The sequence below is a fragment of the Diabrotica virgifera genome, chromosome 4 (assembly GCF_917563875.1).
Source record: "Diabrotica virgifera virgifera chromosome 4, PGI_DIABVI_V3a".
Classification (NCBI taxonomy): domain Eukaryota; kingdom Metazoa; phylum Arthropoda; class Insecta; order Coleoptera; family Chrysomelidae; genus Diabrotica; species Diabrotica virgifera.
This window is the reverse complement of record NC_065446.1, coordinates 106,797,730-106,819,465: the sequence shown is the minus strand read 5'-3', so window position 1 is coordinate 106,819,465 and position 21,736 is coordinate 106,797,730. Positions and strand designations below refer to the sequence as shown.

Sequence of the window (21,736 nt, the reverse complement as noted above, 5' to 3'; positions counted from 1 at the left end):
ACCTATTATAACACATGTAGCAGACAGAAGACCAGGCACAACAAATAGAACATTACAAATGATGCGAACAGTTGAAATGAGAACACTAAGAAGTATAGGTACAAGGCAAAACTCTACGTGACAGAATAAGAAGTGAAGTCATCAGACTAAACTGCGGAATGCAGGACATAGGAAGGTGGGTCAGACAGAAACGAAGATATTGGAACAAACATATAAAGAGAATGGAGGACAACAGACTCGTTAAAAGCGCAAAAACGAATAACCCAATAGGTAAAGACCACATGGTAGACCACCAAAACGATGACGAGAATGCTGGACCCCATCGTCCGGGGAAGACTTGATGGCAATGAACAGAAGAAGAAAAAACGTGTTATAATGATTATGCGCAACATTATCAGCTTTCTATAGTTGTTGATAAGAATATCCAACACTTAACGAATTTTGTTAATTCTAATCGTAAACATAACAGCTACCTCTAAATATATCTTATGATTATCAACACTGCCCACTGGGCACTGATCTTCTGTTAAATTCGAGATATCTTAAATTCTATTTTTATTAAATAAATATTTTATTCGAGATTCACATAAAATACAATAAATAAAATAAATACACACACGCCTATAAATAATAAACTCACAACGTATAAAATCACTCATTGGTAGCTCAGCCCGTATTTTTGTAAAACCTTTGGATTAATATGAGAACCCACAGCCATCAAAAGGGGCACGTCCACTAAATTTATCTTCAGCGTTTTGACCAATGTGTCCATCGTACAAAAATCGGTCGTCAACAAAAATTGGCATAATGCATTCGCCTTTAGACAAATTTCTGTTAGTTTTTGTTCCAAGAAGGTAGAACACTGAAAAAAAAACAATATGCGTATTAAGTCATAGTTTGTTCTATAGTACAACAACATACAGGGTGGGCCAATGAAAACAGTCCACCTCCATATTTGCCAGTATTTATTAGATTTTAAGGAAATGAGGAAACAGATCGATTTTTGTTCTGAGAGGGACACATTTTTACGATACATACATCTATCATGTGACAACCCCCTTCCTTTCACTTCCCCAACCCCTTATTTTTAAGAATATTCCATGTGTGGTACCTCATTAGAAAGGCATTTCGATGGATTATTCAGACAAAACGATGGTCCATGATTTTTTTAAAATAATTTGTACCGTCTATTGTAACGCCTATGGTTTGCTAATATGTCATTTATGTCATGACATATTATGTCAATCAACAGAAAAAATAGATTTAAATATTTTATTTATATTGGATTAAACCATAGTTTATTAATTATGGACATAATGGACAGAGAAAATTGGAGTTAGAGCATGGAGAAAAGTTGCCAGAGACAGTGATGAATGGAGGAATGTTCCGATGAAAGCTTTCAATTAGTATTAACAAATACTAATTATTATTAGTTGTTACCTGCTCCTTTGACATATTTTGTTTCCACATCTGCAGGACAGTATCCAACATACTTGCTACTATAGGAGAGGCATCTACATCTCCACCCATTTCTCTTTTTGCCATCCTTTTTTTCACACTAGATAAAACTTGTACATCCCTGTAAATTTAAAATATAAATAATTTTAGTATTAATTATTATTATTTAATATAATGTATAATATAAATTAGTATTTGTTCAATTTTCACATGCAAAAAATATTCTTATTTTTTTTACTGCATTAAATTAAATTTAATTAAATAAATTTTATTTAATGCAGTTATTAAAATATTAATTAAATTTATTACAACCCTTAATTTAAATAAATCTCAAGCCAGCCCTGTTAAATAGTATCTTCTCATCCCCTCCTAATTGTACCCTTAGCCCTACAGACAGACAATTTTGGATTCGGGACAGAACTACAGAAGAAATCTTGCTCTCTCTCTCATCAGCCGTTAGACGGTCAACAAGTACCAATCACACCTCACACGTGAGGGTGCAATCTCTTCGCCACGATCTTTGTGGTCTGTTTTCGTTTCGAACAATACGTGCACGAACAGTAATTCGGGAGTGACGCTATACACGATTTCGCAACAGTCAAAATGCGAGGCACGTCGTACGGAAACAGTCATCTCGTATGTGACCGGCTTCAGTGTTCCGGACAAGATTTCACAAATTGGTAAGACTTTATGATACATATGAACATTGTCTGTATAAAACCTTTATACTCCCACTTGAACCAGTAAACTAACAATCCTAATTACAGTCCACACCCTCTGAAAGTATATTTATACTCTCACATATATGTACAATATTTCGTACAGTATTATTTATTTTTATAAATTAATTTTCGGTCGTAGTCGTAAGTGCTCATAGAAAGGTCCGAATAACTGTAGAAATCAATACGAAACAAAAAAGAGTGAGGATGATCAAAAGTAAAAAAATGAAATCTTGGATAAGCCCGACCAATAAACTTAACTTTGAAAAATATATCAGCAGTAGGTAACTAACTAAGAAACACAACAAAAAAATATGTAAACAAACTAAACGAAGAAATAGTAGATACAATGACACAAGCCCAAGAAAAGGTCGGCCCAAAATATGAAAAAAAAATTAGTACAGAACTGAAACAAAAAATTGAAGACCGTATGGTATTGAAACTCAAGGAAATGTTGATTCAATCAAAAAAAATCTCTAATGCTATCAGAGGCAAAAATAACAGTCAAAGTTAGTTTAAATTTTGGAACCTCTCCAAAAAATATTAATTTTTGGCGGATTATTTGATTTAGACCGTGTTAATTTAGTTTGCTTAGTATTGTTAAACTTTTCCTTATTTCGTTCCCATTTTGAAAGTGTTAATAAGTTGAATGTTACTTGACAACCCCTCTATGGAATCATCTAGTGGAGGCGAACCTCCCGATATTGAAGATGTGATGGATGGTAGCTATGATTCAAGAGATTTAAACGGATTTCCACCCAACCAGCTTCAAAATAAGATAAGTAAGAGGATTAATAATACCAAAAATATTAAAAGGTTTGTTCCAACACGACTGAAAACCGTCCATGTAACGATCACCGTCCTGCGCAGTACCATGGAACGTATTATTGCGTTCCCATGGAACCCATGGAACGTTAATTATATAGTAATTTGATCGTTACATTACGGTTCTCAGTCCTGTTGGAACAAACCTAATGATAAACAAAATATTTTAGTAAATTCAGATCAGTCATAAAAAAGCAGACCTTTATATTTATACGAAAAAACTGATTTAGGACCTTCTCACATTTTCATTGAGAGCTCTGATTTAAATTTTACAGGAAAATTAAACGCTGTTAAAATAGGCTAAATCCTATTTACGTTACATCCAGAAATTGACAATTATTTAAAAAAAATGACTCAATCGGACGCAACCGAGTTAGGAACACATTCAAAAATTATAGTAGAGCAAATACATTAGTTACCTCCAAATTCCTTATTCAAAAAAATCTGGCCACATACATTCCAAAATTTCATTTGTTTAAACTAGGTGTAGTGAGGGATATAGATTCAGATATATCGGAAGAATATCTGAAAAATAGAATAAAGGAATTCGATCATCATTGTAAATTCTCGGTGGATTATATAAAAAGAATAACGAGAAAAACAATAACAGCTGATAAAGTACTATTTAAACCAACAAAATCAGTGATTCTGTCATTTAAATGCCAAAATATAACAAAAAATATAGTAATTAATCATGTTCTGCACAACGTAGAAAAATATCAGCAGAAAGTAATTATCTGCTACAACTGCTATATGTATGGGCATATGAGTAAACAGTGTAAAAGTATTCCTCGATGTGTTAAGTGTCATGAGCCTTAACCTTCCGATTCTTGTTCTTCATCATCCTTTAGCAAAAAATGTCTACCCTGTGAAGGTTAACACTTCACTAATGAATGGGAAATATGTCCACAATTTGATCGTCAAAAACAATAAAATATTATATGTCTACAAACAACTTGTCTTTAAAGAAAACAATTAAACTCTTTCCTGAAGTAACCTATGCATCGATAACAGCCAATAATTCCTCAATAAATTCACATCAAATCCCAAATCTGAATTCTCCATCCTCTTCACATTTATTTACTCAATTGTTCACATCTTCCAATCAGTTCGCTCTCCCTTCAGTTTCAAATAGATATACAATTATAAAACCACCAAAATCCAAACGAACTATCCCTTCCTCACCAGACCAAGTAGCAATGGAACATCAAAAAATAATAAAGTTAAACCCTATGTCCAACACACCTGTCGGCATTATCACCTATTCTTTGTATCAATCTATTAATCTAGAACAAGGATCTAAAATACATGAATCCCTTAAAGAGTTAACAGAATTAATATAAAATAGAGTTACAAGCATTATCTCTAATATAAATCACAAAAATTTTAAAATTCCAGAAAAATCAGTTATAATAAATTCAATAGGGCTTCTCATTCACAGTCATTTGTTTCGATCTTCTGTCATGTGTTACATAATATTACTATATCTACGTCGTACGTTATTGGTATATACCAATGATAAAAACCAAAGACGTATGACGGAGATATATTAATATTATGTGACACATGACAGAAGCTCGAAACAAATGACAATCGATGAAATTCCCTATTCAATCAGTTTTAAGTTCTCTCTTACTCTTATATAATAATGAATAGATTGGCAATTTGTCAATGGAATTGTAGATCAGCTAACTCTAATAGAGAAAACCTTATCCACTTATTAGAAGACCAGAAAGTTGATATCGCATTACTATTAGAAACTAGATTTAAACCAGAAAAGTATATTAACTTTCACGGGTACAATATTGTCAGAGACGACCGTTTTTCAGCAACTGTTGGAGGTGGCTCAGCAATTTTAATAAACTCGAACCTGTATTATGAGGAAGTCACCATGAAAGTCGATTTAATAAACGTCAATAAAGTAGCAATAAAAATAAAGTTTAGTTTATATACTGTCACATTTAGATCTATGTATGTTCCCCTAGGAACCAAAGTTATTGTTACAACAATGGAAAAATTTCATAACATCTATAGAAAGAACATTCATTTATAATAGGAGGTGACCTAAATGCCCATCACATTACTTGGGGCCTAGACAACCAAAAATATATGAAAGGTAAAATCTTGATGGACTGCATAGACGATAATAATTTAATATTTAAAGATGATGGCCCTCCTACTTTCTTTAGGAACTTCTCGAAATCGGCAATAGATCTGACCATTTGTACTCCTGACTTAAACCACCTGATCACTTTTAAAACACTTCAAGACCTATTTGGTTCAGACCATACACCTATAAGAGTAGAGTTAGAGGATCAACCAACTCATACATATACTCGTAATCCATATTCACAAAAGTGGAATTTAAAGGATGCCGACTGGAAATTATATGAACAGTGTTCGGAAGATATCTTCTCTCAAATTGAAAACATAAATTCGTATGAAAATTTTTTGCACAATATAAATACAACTGCGTCCTACTGCATCCCCAAATTTAAAATAAAAAACCAACTTCTAGAGGAAAATGCTGGTGGGATTTAGAATGTGAAGAAGCAGTCAGAAGAAGACGTGAAAGTTTTTGTATATTCAAAGAAAATCCAAACCATGAAAACCTACTTAAGTATAAAAAAGATGATGCACACGTCAAGAAGATCACTAAACAAACTAAAAGAAATAGCTGGAGAGATTATGTCAGATCACTAAATAGGTCAGTTCCTATTAAATAGAAAAACCAAAAAAAGCACCCAGTGCGTTAAAGTGACATTTTTAAGGCTCCTATTGAGTGCTAAAAATTGCATTTTTAACACGTTTGTTGAAAATAATTATTACTAGTGAATTATGTAATTACCAAGAGTCAACATCTGCTACAATCGCCACATTTTCTTCTATTCTATCCGTAAACAAACATGACTTTTTCCGTAATAGGTCATTGGTTAGGATTCTTTCCCATTTGGCCATAGGAACATTTAATCCTTGAACTATCTTATCAGGTACTAATTCGTCTAAAGCATTATGGTCGGGAAGAAAAGATGTTGGTAACACCTCTATTAGTTCACCAATAGGTTTCTCCCTAAAAATACCTAGATTAATTATTTCAAAGTACTTTTTATGGTTAAGACGAATAGATAAATAGACAGGAAATGTGATTCAAATGAACAAATAACTGTACAATACATCTTATTTAGCATATGGCTTAATATGTTTAACTTTAACATCATTTTAAACTTTAATTTTGAGCTTTACCGCCATTATAGTGGGCCTAGTATTGCTAGATCTATAAAAATAAACAGGCTGACTAGGCTATTTAGAGAGAATGAATGAGATGGAGCCGTCGAAACACATTTATAACCAAAGACCGAATGGAGTGAGAAGAAGAAGCAGGCCCAGAGCACGATTTAAGGACCAGGTGGAAGACAACTTACGAGTATTACGAGCACGAAATTGGAAAACCCAGGCGAATGATAAGAAGGAATGGAAGCTGACTCTATAAGAGGCCAAGACCTGTCATGGGTTGTAGAGCCAATAATGATGATGATGGCTTACTATCATAGAATAGTAATTAAATTTACATTTATACATTATACTGTACATTACTAACTGATGTCCAGTTTTTTTTTATATATTCTATTGATTCTTCGGATGCCATTACGAAGTCTTTATAGTAGCCTGGGTATGCTCTACGTGAGCAGTCCTGTACTACGTGCCTGATCGACTGTCTCACAGCACCGCAATGACAAGAAGGCGAGGAAAGCCGCCTGTAGAGTGAGTCTTTCGCAATTTATTCCTATTATATCCAGGGCTACGCAAATCTTATGAGGACACTCAAATCCGTCAGGTTTGCCTGTGATGTCCAGCAGCTATAGTCTGCTAATGCGAATCTGTCTTACTTTCCCATTCTTCTCCCCATCGGAGACTTAAATTAAAATTGGAATGTTGTAGCGCTTGGGTCTAGGAAAGTTGGTCGAGAACACTTCGTCGACGGAAAATTAGTCGACAACATTTGGTCGACAAACAGTTGGTCGAATGCACAATTCATCGAATGCACAATTCGTCGACGAACATTTGTTCGAATGGATTTTTCGTCGACAAACTATTATTTATCTATAGGATAAAGGGATTAATGGTGACAAACGACGGATTATTGGTTTTTATTTTGTTAACTGGAATATTGTATTATACATATCTGATTTTATTTTTTTTGGGTTTTGTTAATTTTTTTTCTAAATCTTAATTATTTTTAAATTCAATGAAAAAATTGGCTGCGGTGGGAGAGTAGACAGCAAATATAAACCGATATTTTAATTAGTAATGTTGTACCATTCTTCTTTTTGGTGTCGGCGCACTTGCGAACGGAGCATTTCCGGACAAGTCAAATTTGGGGCACTTGCGGACAAGACGAAATATGCGAGATGCTGTAGTAAATAAATTGTTAGGGAATCGAGGCATTTCCGTACAATGTTTTCGACTGCAATAATCAGTCAATATCAATAAAAAAGTAAAGAAATCGTAAGAATAAACTTCCCTTCACAATTTATCCAAGGCTTAGGACTGGCAATCTATAAAATAACTTTTTTGATATGGTACAAAGAAACTAACTTTATATATTGGTGTGTTTCCGCCATGTATTTATTCCCTTTGGCTCTTTGTCGACGAAAAATTCATTCGACCAAATGTTCGTCGACGAATTGTACATTCGATGAATTGTGCATTCGACCAATTGTTTGTCGACCAAATGTTGTCGACTAATTTTCCGTCGACGAAGTGTTCTCGACCAACTTTCCGACACCGGTAGCACTTGAGCAGACCTCAGGGGAGGTAATCTTGATAGGAGACATTCTATCCCCTCTGGATTCCAGTTGGTTATATTAGCTCCTCCAATTTTTCTTGATAAGGATCATGCCTGTCGGCTTGATTTTTAAAGTTAAGCTTTTCGATAGTCTCTACACATTTTTGGCGTGTAGTTTTATCAGTGTTGTGTAAGATCTTCTCGACTATTTTTCGGTCACCACTTTCGAGAAACTGCGCGTATGTCTTCACATGTTTCAGTCCATCTGGGCACATATTGTGCAATATTCCCTAGATATGGTTTCCTTGGCAGCGCTTATTACTGAACCCACAAATCTCTCGTAATTTTTGCTGTTTGGTGGGATCCACCTGAAGGTGTGGTCTAGTCGTTTAGAGAAATTCTTCCAGTTAGCTTTTCTCAGATTCCATATAGGTCGAGGATATGATCCAATTATTGGGATTGATATGCCGATGGTGATAAACACCAGACGATGTTGAGTATGTGGGAAGTCTGCAAGGAAACTTCTCGCAGTTATTAGTGATCTATCATTGGTATCTATGAGACAAAGCATAAATCTGGGTAATATTCTTTTCACCATGCAGCTGACTTAACTGTTCCTGAGGTGGTGCCTTTTGGCATCAAAAATTCGATATGTGGTTGGCTCTTTGGACCACTCGACCAGTGCCTTCCCATTTTCATCATTCGTGGTATACTTCCACATTTCGTGGTGGCTGCTGAAGTCGCCGATGTACCTAGTAGGGGTTGGATGAGTCTTTACCACTTCTACTTTTCAGTTCTAGTTTCCTGAAGTGATAAGTAGGTTTTTCGCACGCTCTAGTGATAAGCACTTGCCCTAGACGCTAATGACTGAATTTTTAAGATATTTTCAAGTTCAAGACATACCTAATAAAACACTATTGGCAATTTAATTTACCATGGGAACGATTAGTGTCTTTGCGTTTCCAACTGTGATTTGCAGCCACTCCTGACATGGAGTACCTCCTGGTGAAGAGACATAGTTTTGTTTTTATAAGATTAAAGGCTTCATAAAATCTTTCTTTTTCATATAACTCTTGTATTTACGTATTCTAAGAACACTTTGGCATTTTGCGGCATGTGTGATCAGCTGAAATTCTGAAAAACGGGAAAAATACACGAAATAGAACTTAGAACGCCTGATGGAGACACTTGCAAAGTTATTCCACTCGGGGCTGATTGATCACAATTTTGGAAACTTAAAATGGACGTAACCAGAGAAACAAAGAAGCTTGAAAATGTGAAAAGCTTCCAAACGGTGTCACATGGTAGCAATAGAAGTTATAGTAACGGCAAGTGTATGTTATTTAGTATTATGTTTATGTTTACATAAGACTGAGCCCTAATTGTTGGTGTATGCAAAACCTTGCTAAATGTATGCTAATTCAAAACGAGTAGCGGTGATGTAAAATTTATAAGCTTAAAATTACGCTCTGTCCCAAAGTTACAACACTTGTTTCAAAGTTACGCTCTTTTACGGTACTATTTTATGGTTTAAATATTCCAACACCTGTATCTAATGTTTAGAAATATATTATTGCATTATACTTACTTGGGCAGAGGAAATTTGATAACATTCAGTTTATCTTCATTCTCAGGCTCAGATATATCTAGTGTATTACTTGATAATTTTCTTTCTGTCTTCCTAACTTCATTGGTCTTTTTTAGGTCTTCTAGTTTTTCGTTATCACCCAAAATAAACAAAACATGATTTTCTTCAGTTTCATCACCAAATTCTAAGCTGGTTTCTTCCGCTAACGCACTTAGTTTGCACAGATCATTTCCACAAGCCTTTGACTTACTTAAACCTGAGCGTTTTAAACCACATTCATCATTTCTATTATTTATTTCTATTTGGTTATTTTGTAAATGTGGCTTTTGTATGTAATTATTATTTGTCTCATTGGTAATACCTTCTTCATCTTCTTCATGGAAATTTGTGAGGGTGGAGAGATTGAAGCTACTAGATTTTGTTCTACTCAAACCAGACCTTTTTGGCTTTGACACTATTTCGTCCTCTACGTTATTACAGTTAATACTGTTCAATATGTCATTCACAATTTTGTTTTCCTCTTCAACGTTACTACGTTCCACGTACCTTCTTTGCACTTTAAAATATCGCAGAAAATATAAGAGAAAGTCCAATACTTTCTTTATTAGGTCGTCATTTTTCAAACCGTATATTACAGTTTTTGATGTTTTTGTTAAGTATCCAGTGGCTCCAAATAGGTTGGTAAGCTGATTCCAAATTGCATGGTAAGAATCGTCTAAGGAAATTCCTTCCAATGGATGGCATGCTGCTATCCAGCCGGTGTGGTGAGTCAGTATTGCTGTCAATAGTGTACTCATAAAACTGAAAATAAAAAATAGAATAGGTAGTTAGTTTATGACCAACGTAAGAAAGTCTTTACGCCATTCATTAACAAGAGACTTTTGATCCACATTTACACAAATTGCCAGGCTATTCTGGCAATAAAGAACCCACTCACGAAATCAAAGCTAGTGAGGAAATGGAAAGATCTCCTCAACTACCTGGAAAAAGGCGACAATAAAGTATATTTAATGTGAGTGTGGGTCATGAAGCTGTGGATAGAAAGAACGAGCAGATGTACTGCCAAATCAAAGCTCGAGAGAAACATTTGAAGGACCAGAATCTTTCTGTGGCATCACTAAACACTACGAAAAACGAAGTTCATAAATGAGGGCCACTCAAAGTGGCTCCCTATTTCTGGAATCAAGACTGAAAATAAAAAGAATAATCTAGAACAGTGTCTTTAAATCTTTTTAATTTTGCGACCCCTTTACAGGTTGAAATATTCTGGCAACCCCCTGGTGTCATAGAAAGCCAAAGAAATAATTCAATTAAAAACTACATACGTTAAGTATTAATTTTTTCCTATTTTGGTACCTACATTTATCTTTTATTCACGCGGGCCAAAAATTAAAGAACAGCCAACACTTGCTTTGCAGTTTGACGAATCTACTTGCAGATGTTTGCGGCTGTGCACAGTTTGCAGTATTTGTGCGGTTTGAAGCAGTATCATGGAAGAAATCTTATTTTGCAAAGCACTTTCTGCAAACACTACTAGCCAGTATTTGTACGATATGTTTTTAGAAAGCACTTGCAACTACAATATAGATTGGGAAAAATATATCGCTATTTGTAGCGATGGCGTTAAAGCTTTGAATGGGAAAAATAGCGGACTCATTGCAAAATAAAATCGATAATCCCAAACATATCCTGGACACGCTCTTTTCTTCATCGACAGCCTCTAAGGTAGTACTTTCTGATATAACTAACGTGCTCAAGGAGGTAATAAAAATTGTAAATTCTATCAAACGTAAGCTTTACAAACCTGGCTATTCAGAATCGTTTGTGAAGATATGGATTTGCTTCATCAAAATCTCCTTCATCAATCCTAACAGATGTCAGTTGGCTATCCAAAAGAAAGGTATTGACAAGAATTCTGGAACTGAGAGCTGAATTGTTAATGTTCTTACAAGATGCAAAATCTAAATATGCTTACGGTTTTTCTGACCCTATTGGCTCTTGAAATTAGTATTTTGGCAGATATTTTTAGCCACCTTAACAATTTGAGCAACTTCAAGGAAGAGAAGAGAATATTTTAACAGCTAAAGATAAAGTAAAAGCATTTCACGCAAAACTTCGTTTGTGGTCAATCTCTCTGCAAAACAAAATGTTTGAGTCTTTTCCACGTGTTCAGAAGATTGATGAAGGTAATGCAACAGACCAAAGTTTTGCAGTGTCGGTTCACATTCCTTGCATTATACAGAGCTTGCATAATTTACAAGAGCAACTCTTGACATACTTTCAGAGTTGCACTCTGAAGATGGCAATAGGCGTAAATGGATTCTAAGCCCTTTGTTGGGCACATCAATAGATCTGACTGATGTCAACAAAAATATGAAAGAATGTTTTTTAGATTCAGCTGCTGAAGGCACGCTTAAAGTGGAATTTTATTCGCAATGTGTCGACGTATTTTGGATAAAAATAAACTCCAATATCCAGAGCTGGCAAGGGAAGCTCTTAAATTATTAGTTCAATTCGCTACTTCATACTTATGGAAACTGACATTTTCTTCAATGTTAGACATTAAAACTAAAAAGAGAAATAGACTCATCATCATCATCACCACGTAGCGCTACAACCCTGTGTGGGTCCTGGCTGACTGTATAGCTTTCTTCCAATTTGTTCGGTCTTCTTCCATCAATCTAGGGTCAAATGGAATGTTTATTTTCGGAGATCTGCCACCTGTTATCTCTCCATCGCATTCTGGGACGTCCGAGTGGTCTTTTGCCTGTAGGAATCTCCTCTCATACCAGTCTTACAAGTCTCTCGTAATGAAGTCTGTGCACCTGACGTGCCCATCTTAGATTAGAAAATTATTTGATTAATAACCTTTAAAAAATAGTACCATTCGATAAACTTTTGAAAAACAAACAAGCACAAAGCACATCCTTCCCACAAATTGTGTTTTAAGAACCTCAACTTTTTCTTTCAGGCGGCGACTCCCTAGTAAGGTTTCGCGACCCCATTAGGGGTTGCGACCCACAGATTGAAAAACAGTGATCTATAATATTGATAAAAAACTCTCGAACAATTTGATGAAACCCAACAAACGAGAGATCAAAATGACTATCTGTATCTGTAGAGTAGGGAGGGCGAGTAAAGTCCCACAGCACTTAGGCCACAAATGACCCATTGTGCATCCTTCCATAGGGTTGTCGTCCTTAGCTCATTGTTCATTCTGCCATTTCCAGGAAGGTGGGCATCTCCAGGGGACATCTCCCCTATGTCGGCAGGTGTAGGCCAAAGCTCTCGAACGCATACTATCGTATTGACGATAGCTGCGGACATTCACATAGGACATGTTCGACAGTTTCGTCATCTCATTCACATTCCTGCACAGAGGTGTGTATACTAGTCCCACTGTGTGGAGGTGTTTGCTTAGTTGACAATGACCAGTTTAAAAAAAACAACTGGCAAGCGTAGGGTTTTCCGGGTCATTCTCAAGTACTTTTCTGATGCTGACTTCCCAAGGTTCCTTAGTGTTACCTTGGCAAGTCTACATCCTGGTCCTTCTTCCCATCTTTTCACGGTTTGTATGTGGAGGTGACATTTGGCAATTTCCGCTATTGTTGCAGTTGACCAGTTAAAAAGATCCCAGGTACTAATATCCTTAGGCCTGCTGCCTTTATAGCTAGCTGGTCAGCAATGCAGTTGCCTTTATTTCCGTTGTGTACTTTAATCCACCTAGTGACTCATGACACTCCATTACAAGCCCTGATATTCAGGGTTAGTAGCGCTTGTCTGCTGTCTGTGCAGATTATTATTGTTTTTCGGCTATACCTTTCTGGATTATCTCTTTAGCGGCTATGGAGCTACCAGCCAGTTCAGTCTGATCTACGCTGACATTTTTGCCAGATTTTTGCTTTTTTTTGATGGGCAAAAATCAAAACGACTATTGAAACGGTTACTGGACATTGCCGTTTAAAAAACCGCATATACAAACTAGGTAAGGTGAATGAACCATGATGCGAAAAGTGTTAAATATATGAAGAGACTGCCATACACATATTATACCATTGCAATGTGCTAAGAGATGTAAGGCAAGAATTCACTGGTCAAATGAGGTTTGAATGAGAAGAACCCTTAAACTACCAAAAAATGTCGCTTTTCGATGATGCCACAGAACTTATTAGAGTAAAAGAAAAAAAAACAAGATAGTACAAAGGCCTTACGACCAAGTGGCAGAGACTCGCCTGGTTTTAGAAGTAGAAAAAGAACAAGTCTTTTGATGGTATAAAACATCATATAATCGTAGACCCAGTCAAGAAAGTTTAATCTGATGTTAAAGATCTCCAAATTATATGAATAAGAAATTCAAATAATAATTTGAGAGGATGCCAGTGCTGTATTTCATCTCCCCTACTATTGAATGTTTATACAGGCAAAATATTCCATGTTATCCATGTTTCAATATGCCATGTTAGTTGTGCTAAAGTTGTACATAGATATAGCTAAATATTTAATAACTTACAATTTAGTTTCTTTGGTTTCAAGTTTCTCCAACACCTGACAAAAATTTTCAAATCTTTCTTCTCTAACGTTACTCCTGAATATATTGCTTGGAAACGTAAGTTTATTGAGACTGTTTCTCAAGCTTATAGCGAAGTTTAAGTGAAATTTATTCTGAGGTTCATTCCCTGGTTTGCTCCAAAAATTTAGTTCGTGCGATAACCATTTAGCGCTGAGAAGAGATATTTCAAGCATGGTTGATAAGAATAATCGTGGAGAGTTGAGAGCTATTTCGACGTATTGACGAACACGCCATAGTATGGATTCAATCAATGGTATATGTTGTAGATATATGTTTTCTTCGTTACTGTAAAATGAAAGAAAATAATTATTTTAGTCAATGTACAGTGGTGTTAAAAAGTCCTGCATCACCTAAGCGCCTTATAGTTTTTGAGGTTTAACACAAGTTTTTTGTATATTTTCGCTAATTCATTTTAAGTTTGTGCTTGTAATTAGCATTATCGGCATACTTACTAATGTTTTTTTTAAAATATTCTACTAAAATTCTACTAAAATAATCTGATTAAAGGGATTTCCCATAATCCGAGAAAATTATGAGGTGATTATTAAGTCGTTAAAGTACTATTAAATTGAATCTTAATGACAAATTTGCCACATATTTTGACTATATAAACACTGCAGTTACCCTAACACATTTATTCGCTCTTTGATTTTTGATAAAAAGATCAAAATGTCATCCCAGACCTAACAAACTAAATTATTGAACGAAAAACATAAAAACGACAAATCTAGTCGCGAAATAGCATCCGCAGTAAACTGTAATCAATCTACAGTAAGTAGAGTCATTAAGAAGTGTGCTGAACAAGGAAAAATCGACGACAGACCGCGTATTTGGTAAGGTGATGCAGGACTTTTTAACACCACTGTATTGTATTTTTTAGACGAACAGAAGAGATATTCGTATGATGACGTAAAAAGCTCAACAAGCATCAACAAGCATGCTCGACCCTGTGGTCTGGCCAGTAGGTATACTACAAATCTGAATATTCCAGTCAAATGTCATGTCTGTTCTACTCTACGAATGTGAAACCTGGAAAGTGACAAAAACTCTTTACGAAATGCTACAAACAGCAGAGACGAAAACTCTTAGAAAAATCGATGGTAAGACAGTATGAGGCAGTGATAGAAGTATAGATATACGACGAAAATGCAAGGCGCAGTATAGTAATAACTGGGTAAGAAATAGAAGAGTAGAATGAAATGACTACATAAGCCAAATCACAACGAATAGAGTAGTAAGGAGGGCGAGAGGTGGCTCCGCAATAGTAAGACGATCAGTGGGAAGACCACTGTAACAATGGAACAACTTACTGGAGGCACACTGAAAGACAGACAGAGTCATATCTGCACAAAAAGAAGAAGTAGGCAAAGGAGATTGGAAGATACAGTGGAAGAGTACTAACTAGGGGAAACAAAGTAACACAGAGACGTACCAGTAGAATTATACCAGGAAAAAAAGTAATCTCAAATACATGGTTCAAACTGCTCTTCAGGCGCCTTTATACCGGTAAATCTCTATAGAGCTCACCTAACCATAATATAATGAAAATCTAAATAGACTATATACTAGCCAAAAACCTTACAGGAATGTCATATTAAGCGAAAAAACTAAAAAAAAAGAAAAGCACCAGGATTAAACAGCTTGTAGTCAAAATTCAAAAGCTCCAGTAAGCATATACAATATCCCAACAATATACAAGATATAATCAAAGAAGGTATAGCATATAAACTATGGGGTAAACTCTGTTTTACAATCACCACACAGGACCAACATATGCAATCAATGTAAAAATCCAGGAGAAAACAATGAATGACCGTCGAAATCCTCGAATTAACGGATCCACGGTACTAGGTCCTTAATCTGCATGGCGTGTACCCCCTTTTCTTTATAACTTACTATTTTACTATAGGCTTGGGTACTATTAGAGCTAGTCCTAGTTTCGAATAGCTCACGTTCATTCTAAAATTTCTAGCTGAATCTGCTTCGCTGAGGAAAGATCCAAATGTATCTAACGATGTACAAGTGGTTGAGCTTCTTCCTTAAAAAACAATATTTTCCTTTAAAAATTAATAAACATCTTTAAAAATAAAAATGATTACTTACTTGTTGAAAAGCCTCCAGAGTACTGAGTGAACAATGAGTTTCGGGAAAAGCTAGACTCTGAGAATCCTGAATCGATTGTTGTACTTGTGGAATTTGGAGATATCCAGTTGGCGTTTCTTATCACTAAAAAAACATTTTTCTACAAACGTGTTAAAAATGCAATTTTTAGCACTCAATAGGAGCCATAAAAATATCAATTTAAAGCACAGGGTGCTTTAAAATTTTTAAGGCGCTGCAGTTAAAAGTGAAATGTCCAATTTTGAAAGCAAACGTCAAAATATTTATATTTCATTTATTAACATTAATATTAATAGTACAATTTGCGCCATTTGAAAAATGAATTTCTTAATAATAATAATATAATAATAATAAAAAAGGACTTTATTTAAGGGAAAAAAAATTACAATCAGTTACAATAATAAAAAAAAATGTTCCCTATCATGTCCTGGTTTGGCGCAAATCTAGCTCAAGGCTACTCAACTGAACCAAACCAGAACCCTAATACATTTCTATTTTTTGTCACTTACAAGATATGTTACACAAAGGCTTTTATGTTAATTTATACTGATAAAAGAAAATTACGCATTGGCAATTAATAATAACATTGAATAAATATTTTATTTGGTCTACAAATTAGCTAATAAATTAAAATTTAATAATCTAGTTGGTTTTTTAAGATTTAAGAACTGTTTACTTATTATGACATATTTAACAGGTATTTTTTATATTTTACTCTAAAGGTATTTATATTTAATGGGAGGAAATGATTAGGAATAGAATTAAAAATTTTAACAGCATTATATGAGAAAGATCTCTGAAATGTAGCGGTGCTATGTTGAGGCATTGTTAGTTTAATCCTGTTTCTGATGTTAAGGTTATGTATATCGTTACGAAATATAAGGCGTTCCTTAAGCGTATTTGGTGAAGTAGGATTATTTATTATATTTAATAAAAAGGTAGCAAAATGAAGAGTCCTTCGGTCATTCATTTTAAGCCAATTAACATCCTTATATAAATGTGATATATGATCAAATTTGCGCAAACCATAAACAAGCCTGATACACGCATTCTGGACTTTCTGTATACGGAATGTCACTGTCTAAACAAAAACCATAAATAAAATCACAGTAATTAAAATTAGATAAGACGAGAGCTTCACATAAATTTTTTCTTAATTTCTTGTTTAGGACATGTCTATTATTATATAATATTTTCAGAGAACAAAATGATTTTTGAACTATTTTTTTTACATGTTCTTTAAATCTAAGCTGTTCATCTAAAATAACGCCCAGGTTTTTGTTTTTCTCTACAAAGTTTAGTTTGGAATTATTAATTAAAATACTTAAATTTTTTTAAGAAACTCTGTTTTACTCTAATTACCAAAAATCATAACACACGATTTGTCAGGATTTAGCTTTAAATTATGATCCAAAGAAAGCTGATAAATCGTCTGAAGATCCTGATTAAGGCACTCCAGAAATTTTTTATAGTGCTCTAATTCAAAACATACATAAATCTGGGTATCGTCAGCAAACGCTTGCAGTTTGCAAAATTTTATAGATTTCAATATATCAGACGTGTAAATAAGAAATAGCAAAGGACCCAATATCGAACCCTGAGGAACGCCAGCAAGTATTTCTGCTTTATTAGAATGCAAGATGCAATAAGCAAAAATAATTCTTCACAAAATCCATAGTATTTAAGTTTAGCTATCAGCAACTCATGGTTAATAGTATCAAACGCTTTAGAAAAATCCAAAAGTACCAAAGCAGAACACATTTTATTGTCATATGCTCTAAAGATATCATCCAAAACATTCGTTAGTGCTACTGATGTTCCAAACCTTTACGAAAACCACATTGTGAGTTTGGAATTATGTTGTTCATAGTAAAATAGTCATACATTTGTTCATAAAGTACCTGCTCAAATATTTTTGACAGAGCAGGGAGAATACTTATAACTCTAATGTCATTATAACTTGTTGGGTTGGACGACTTTGGGAGTGGCCTTCCTACAGAAATTTTCCATTAGTCTGGAAAATAGCCTATCTCGATGCAATAGTTTATAATATGTGTTATGTATTTATCAATGAACGGACTACAGTATTTTAACATAAGAGGTGAAATTTCATCCATACCGGTTGAATTGCTTTGTATTGAATTAAGAACTTTATTAACTTTATGTACATTCACCATTTTAAATGAAAATTTTAAATTGTCTTCATAAGTATTACTGTCATAAAAGTTAATTTTTTCAGTACAGTTGGATTTTTGTTGTAAGAACGTCGCAAAAAACTGGTTGATGTCATTAGGTTCAGATAAACTAGAAGGTATTTCATTATTTTTATTGGGACATATGCTAAGATTTTTTAGAGCTTTCCACTGCTGCTTTGTATTACCCGTAAAAGAGTCTATGTACTTCTTTTCTCGTCTGACTGCGGCAACCGCCAAATTTCTCAAACGCTTTTACTCTATCCAGTCCAATTGAAGTTTGGAGTTTTTAAATTTTTGCAGTGCCCGATCCTTTTGTTTTAAAATCATTTTTATGTTTTCCGTTAGCCATAGAGCTTTGGGTTTGGTTACTAATGAGTCTTTAAAACGTGCATGAACATCAAATAAACTTATAATTAAATTGTTAAAAATTTCAACTTTCTTTTCAATATTATTTTCATAAATTATATCATCCCATGGCAATTGTTGTAAATCGAGTAAAAAGTTGTCCAGTCTAAAGTGCTTAAAAGAACGATATATTTATAATTTTGGGTGTTTTAGTTACTTTATGCAAGCTTAGGTCACAATAGGTTAGTTTATGATCAGAAATAGTATCTGCCGAAAATACTCCAGATTTAACGACTAACGATTTATTGGTTAAGAAAATTGGATCTAACAGTGTGCTCATTGTTCCAGAGATGCGTGTAGGTTCATCAATGATCTGCTCAAAATTATAGTTTTCAAAAAGAGGTATCAATGGATTTTGAAGATTGAAGAGATTAATATTGAAATCACCTAAATAAAAAATGTCGTCAACAATTGGATAAAGATATGAAAAAATGTTATCAAAATCAGGAATTAAACTATTAAAATTAAGCTTAGGTGGCTTGTAAAACACACATATTCCATAAGTTTTATTCAATATTTTTAATTTAAATACCAAAAACTCAAGTTGCGCATTAATAGAAAAATCGAAATTTAGAATTTCCACGGAATACTGTGTTTTAATGTAAGCCGCCACACCTCCGCCCCTACCTAGACGATCTTTTCTGATAAAGTGATAGTTAGGAATATTAAAAACAGCTGTATTATCCATAGCATTTAACCAAGTCTCCGATAACAATATAATATCAAAATCTTTCGCTTCAATTAAGTTTTTAAATTCATTAAAATTGGAAAATAAAGAGCGAACATTCAGATGACCAATTCTGAAATTATTTATTGCCATTATAATATACTAATTACGATGATGTTATTTATTTTATAAGTGACAAAAATTGCTTGAAACCTACGTTTAACTATATTGGCTCTAAATATGCTTTTTATTAGCTAATATGAAACGCATGTGTCACATTGCTGGAACAGCTTTTAATGAAAATTAAATAAGATTATAAACAAACAAAAAAATAAATAAACTGGATGTTAAACCACATTAGTAGTAAATTATCGAAACATGGTCTATATAAAAAGGAAAATCCATTAGGTATTACTTACAGTTTTGATCAGTAAACAGGATTGATATATCACCAGAACTATTTTTTTAATCGATTAATATCGGATTCATCCGAAATTCTATGAACGACATTTTCACAATTAACATAAACATTTTCACCCACGCACTTTTAAATGAAAAAGCCTTAATGGCTTGATTAAGTAGTAACAACCTCGATTTTGTCAAATCTTCTTTAATAGATATGCCCGAGTTTTTCAGATGTTTCTTGTTCTTTAGCGCAGATAGACGAGCTGTGTCCGAAGCAAACCTCACCAACACTGCAGCCGGCTTATTACCTGGATTCTTATCATTAACACGATAGCACTTTTTTAGATCGCTATTTTGAATGTTTATTTTTAATTTACTATTAAATAAGTTAATTACTTTAGAACGAAGATCTTCACCATTTTCAGCTTTTATTCCCAATATGCGCACGTTCATATTGCGCAGTGACTGTTCCTGTGAGTCTAATATTTTGCGCAAAACTAAGTTATCCTTCTGCAGTTCCGGAGATATGCAACGAAGTGATTCAATTTCATTTTTTTGAGCAGAAAGCCGTTCTTCAAATTTTGCTTCGACCGCTGAGGCTACCTTTTGAAAATTTCCTGAAGAAATTTTTCATTGAAGATATTGATGATTGTTGTTTTAATTTCGCGCAAGTCAGTTGATGACAGGCCCATTGCAAATGGCTACAGGTCACAACCAAATGGCTACAGGTCACAACCTCTTGCACTGCAGTTTTACCATTTTCCATGGTTAAGGCGGAATGAGTAGAAATAACTGAATTTCCAGTCGAAGTTGAGGCCACAATATCTTAACAATGTCTGACAGATGCTTCAAAACTTCCGTAAACAATTAAGTCAACAATGGTTGCTAAGGTCCGTAATATACGATGCAATTTAAAACTATCTCATTTCAATGTATTAAAGGTTTTTTTATATTTTTTAAAATTTAATTTAATCTGTATTATTGTATTTTTAACACGTTTGTAGAAAAAATATTGTATGATATACGTGTTAAAAGTACATTTTTAAGGCACTCATCTGAATTGAAGAATTCGCTTCGCTCATTCTGCAAACCTTCACATGCGTGCCTTAAAATTGTACTTTTAATACTTACATCATAAATAACTATTAAAATTGAACCAGTTGTTATAAATAAATCTGTAGAATTAATAAATAAATTGTTTTCTATTTTTACTAAAAAGTTTCTTAATAGTCGAATATAAAAACATTTTATCGTTTTGAGTTCACAAATTCGAAGGCACTAAAAAAGATCCTTGTCCCTTTTCTTGAGATTCGTATAAATTGCTGGTTCTTTGCCAGTAAAATAAAACTTTCTGGTCCTCAGTTGGGACAGTCACAATTCGCCGCGGTCTACGTACAATTACATATCTAATACTCTAAGAATTATTTCGCAGAAGACAGTCTCCAGTCAGAAGTGAAAATAAACTTTAATTTCACTTTTGCAAAAATCAACGACTGTGCTTCTGTTTTTTCAATTGGAAATGTCATGATAATTTTTAAGTTGTTAATTACTGATTAGACCTGGCTTTAAATAGTCAAAGATAAAATAAAAAGTTTAAATATATAAAAAATACTTACACGAGAATGAATCAGAGTTTGAACCAAACGATGGTTCAGACCCAGAATTAGCAAAAGAATTGCAAGATTCTGTAAACGAATTGTTGGAAAAGTCTATATTTGAGTTATTTAACGAAGATTTACTGTTGGATAACTTCTTCACAAGAGGGGTAGAGAATACCTAAAATATATAAATACCTAATCAGTTTTAAAATAATCTGAATATACTAATGATAGGGGTGTCCATGCGAGGATTTTTGCAGTTACTCGAGCTTGTCCGAAAATCACATAGGGAGAAACCTTGTACCCTGTAAATGAACACCTACCATATAATATGTAATCTTAATACAGGGGAGTTCGAAACAAAATCTATCCTTAGAAAAACTCGAAATCATCAGATTA

General features: G+C 34.1%; 1 protein-coding gene across 1 annotated transcript in view; it reads right to left on the bottom strand.

Annotated features, from left to right (window-relative positions):
- Positions 1-547: 547 nt before the first annotated feature.
- LOC114325664 (folliculin-interacting protein 2) overlaps positions 548-21,736 on the bottom strand; it is a 30,535-nt gene continuing 9,346 nt past the window's right edge. The window contains exons 3-10 of the mRNA XM_028273782.2: positions 21,356-21,515; positions 16,050-16,172; positions 15,843-15,984; positions 13,887-14,231; positions 9,377-10,177; positions 5,851-6,072; positions 1,441-1,579; positions 548-862 (exon numbers count right to left, since the gene is read on the bottom strand). Coding sequence (XP_028129583.2) covers positions 656-862; positions 1,441-1,579; positions 5,851-6,072; positions 9,377-10,177; positions 13,887-14,231; positions 15,843-15,984; positions 16,050-16,172; positions 21,356-21,515 — 2,139 coding nt within the window. The 3' untranslated portion in view covers positions 548-655. The remainder of the gene's footprint in view (positions 863-1,440; positions 1,580-5,850; positions 6,073-9,376; positions 10,178-13,886; positions 14,232-15,842; positions 15,985-16,049; positions 16,173-21,355; positions 21,516-21,736) is intronic.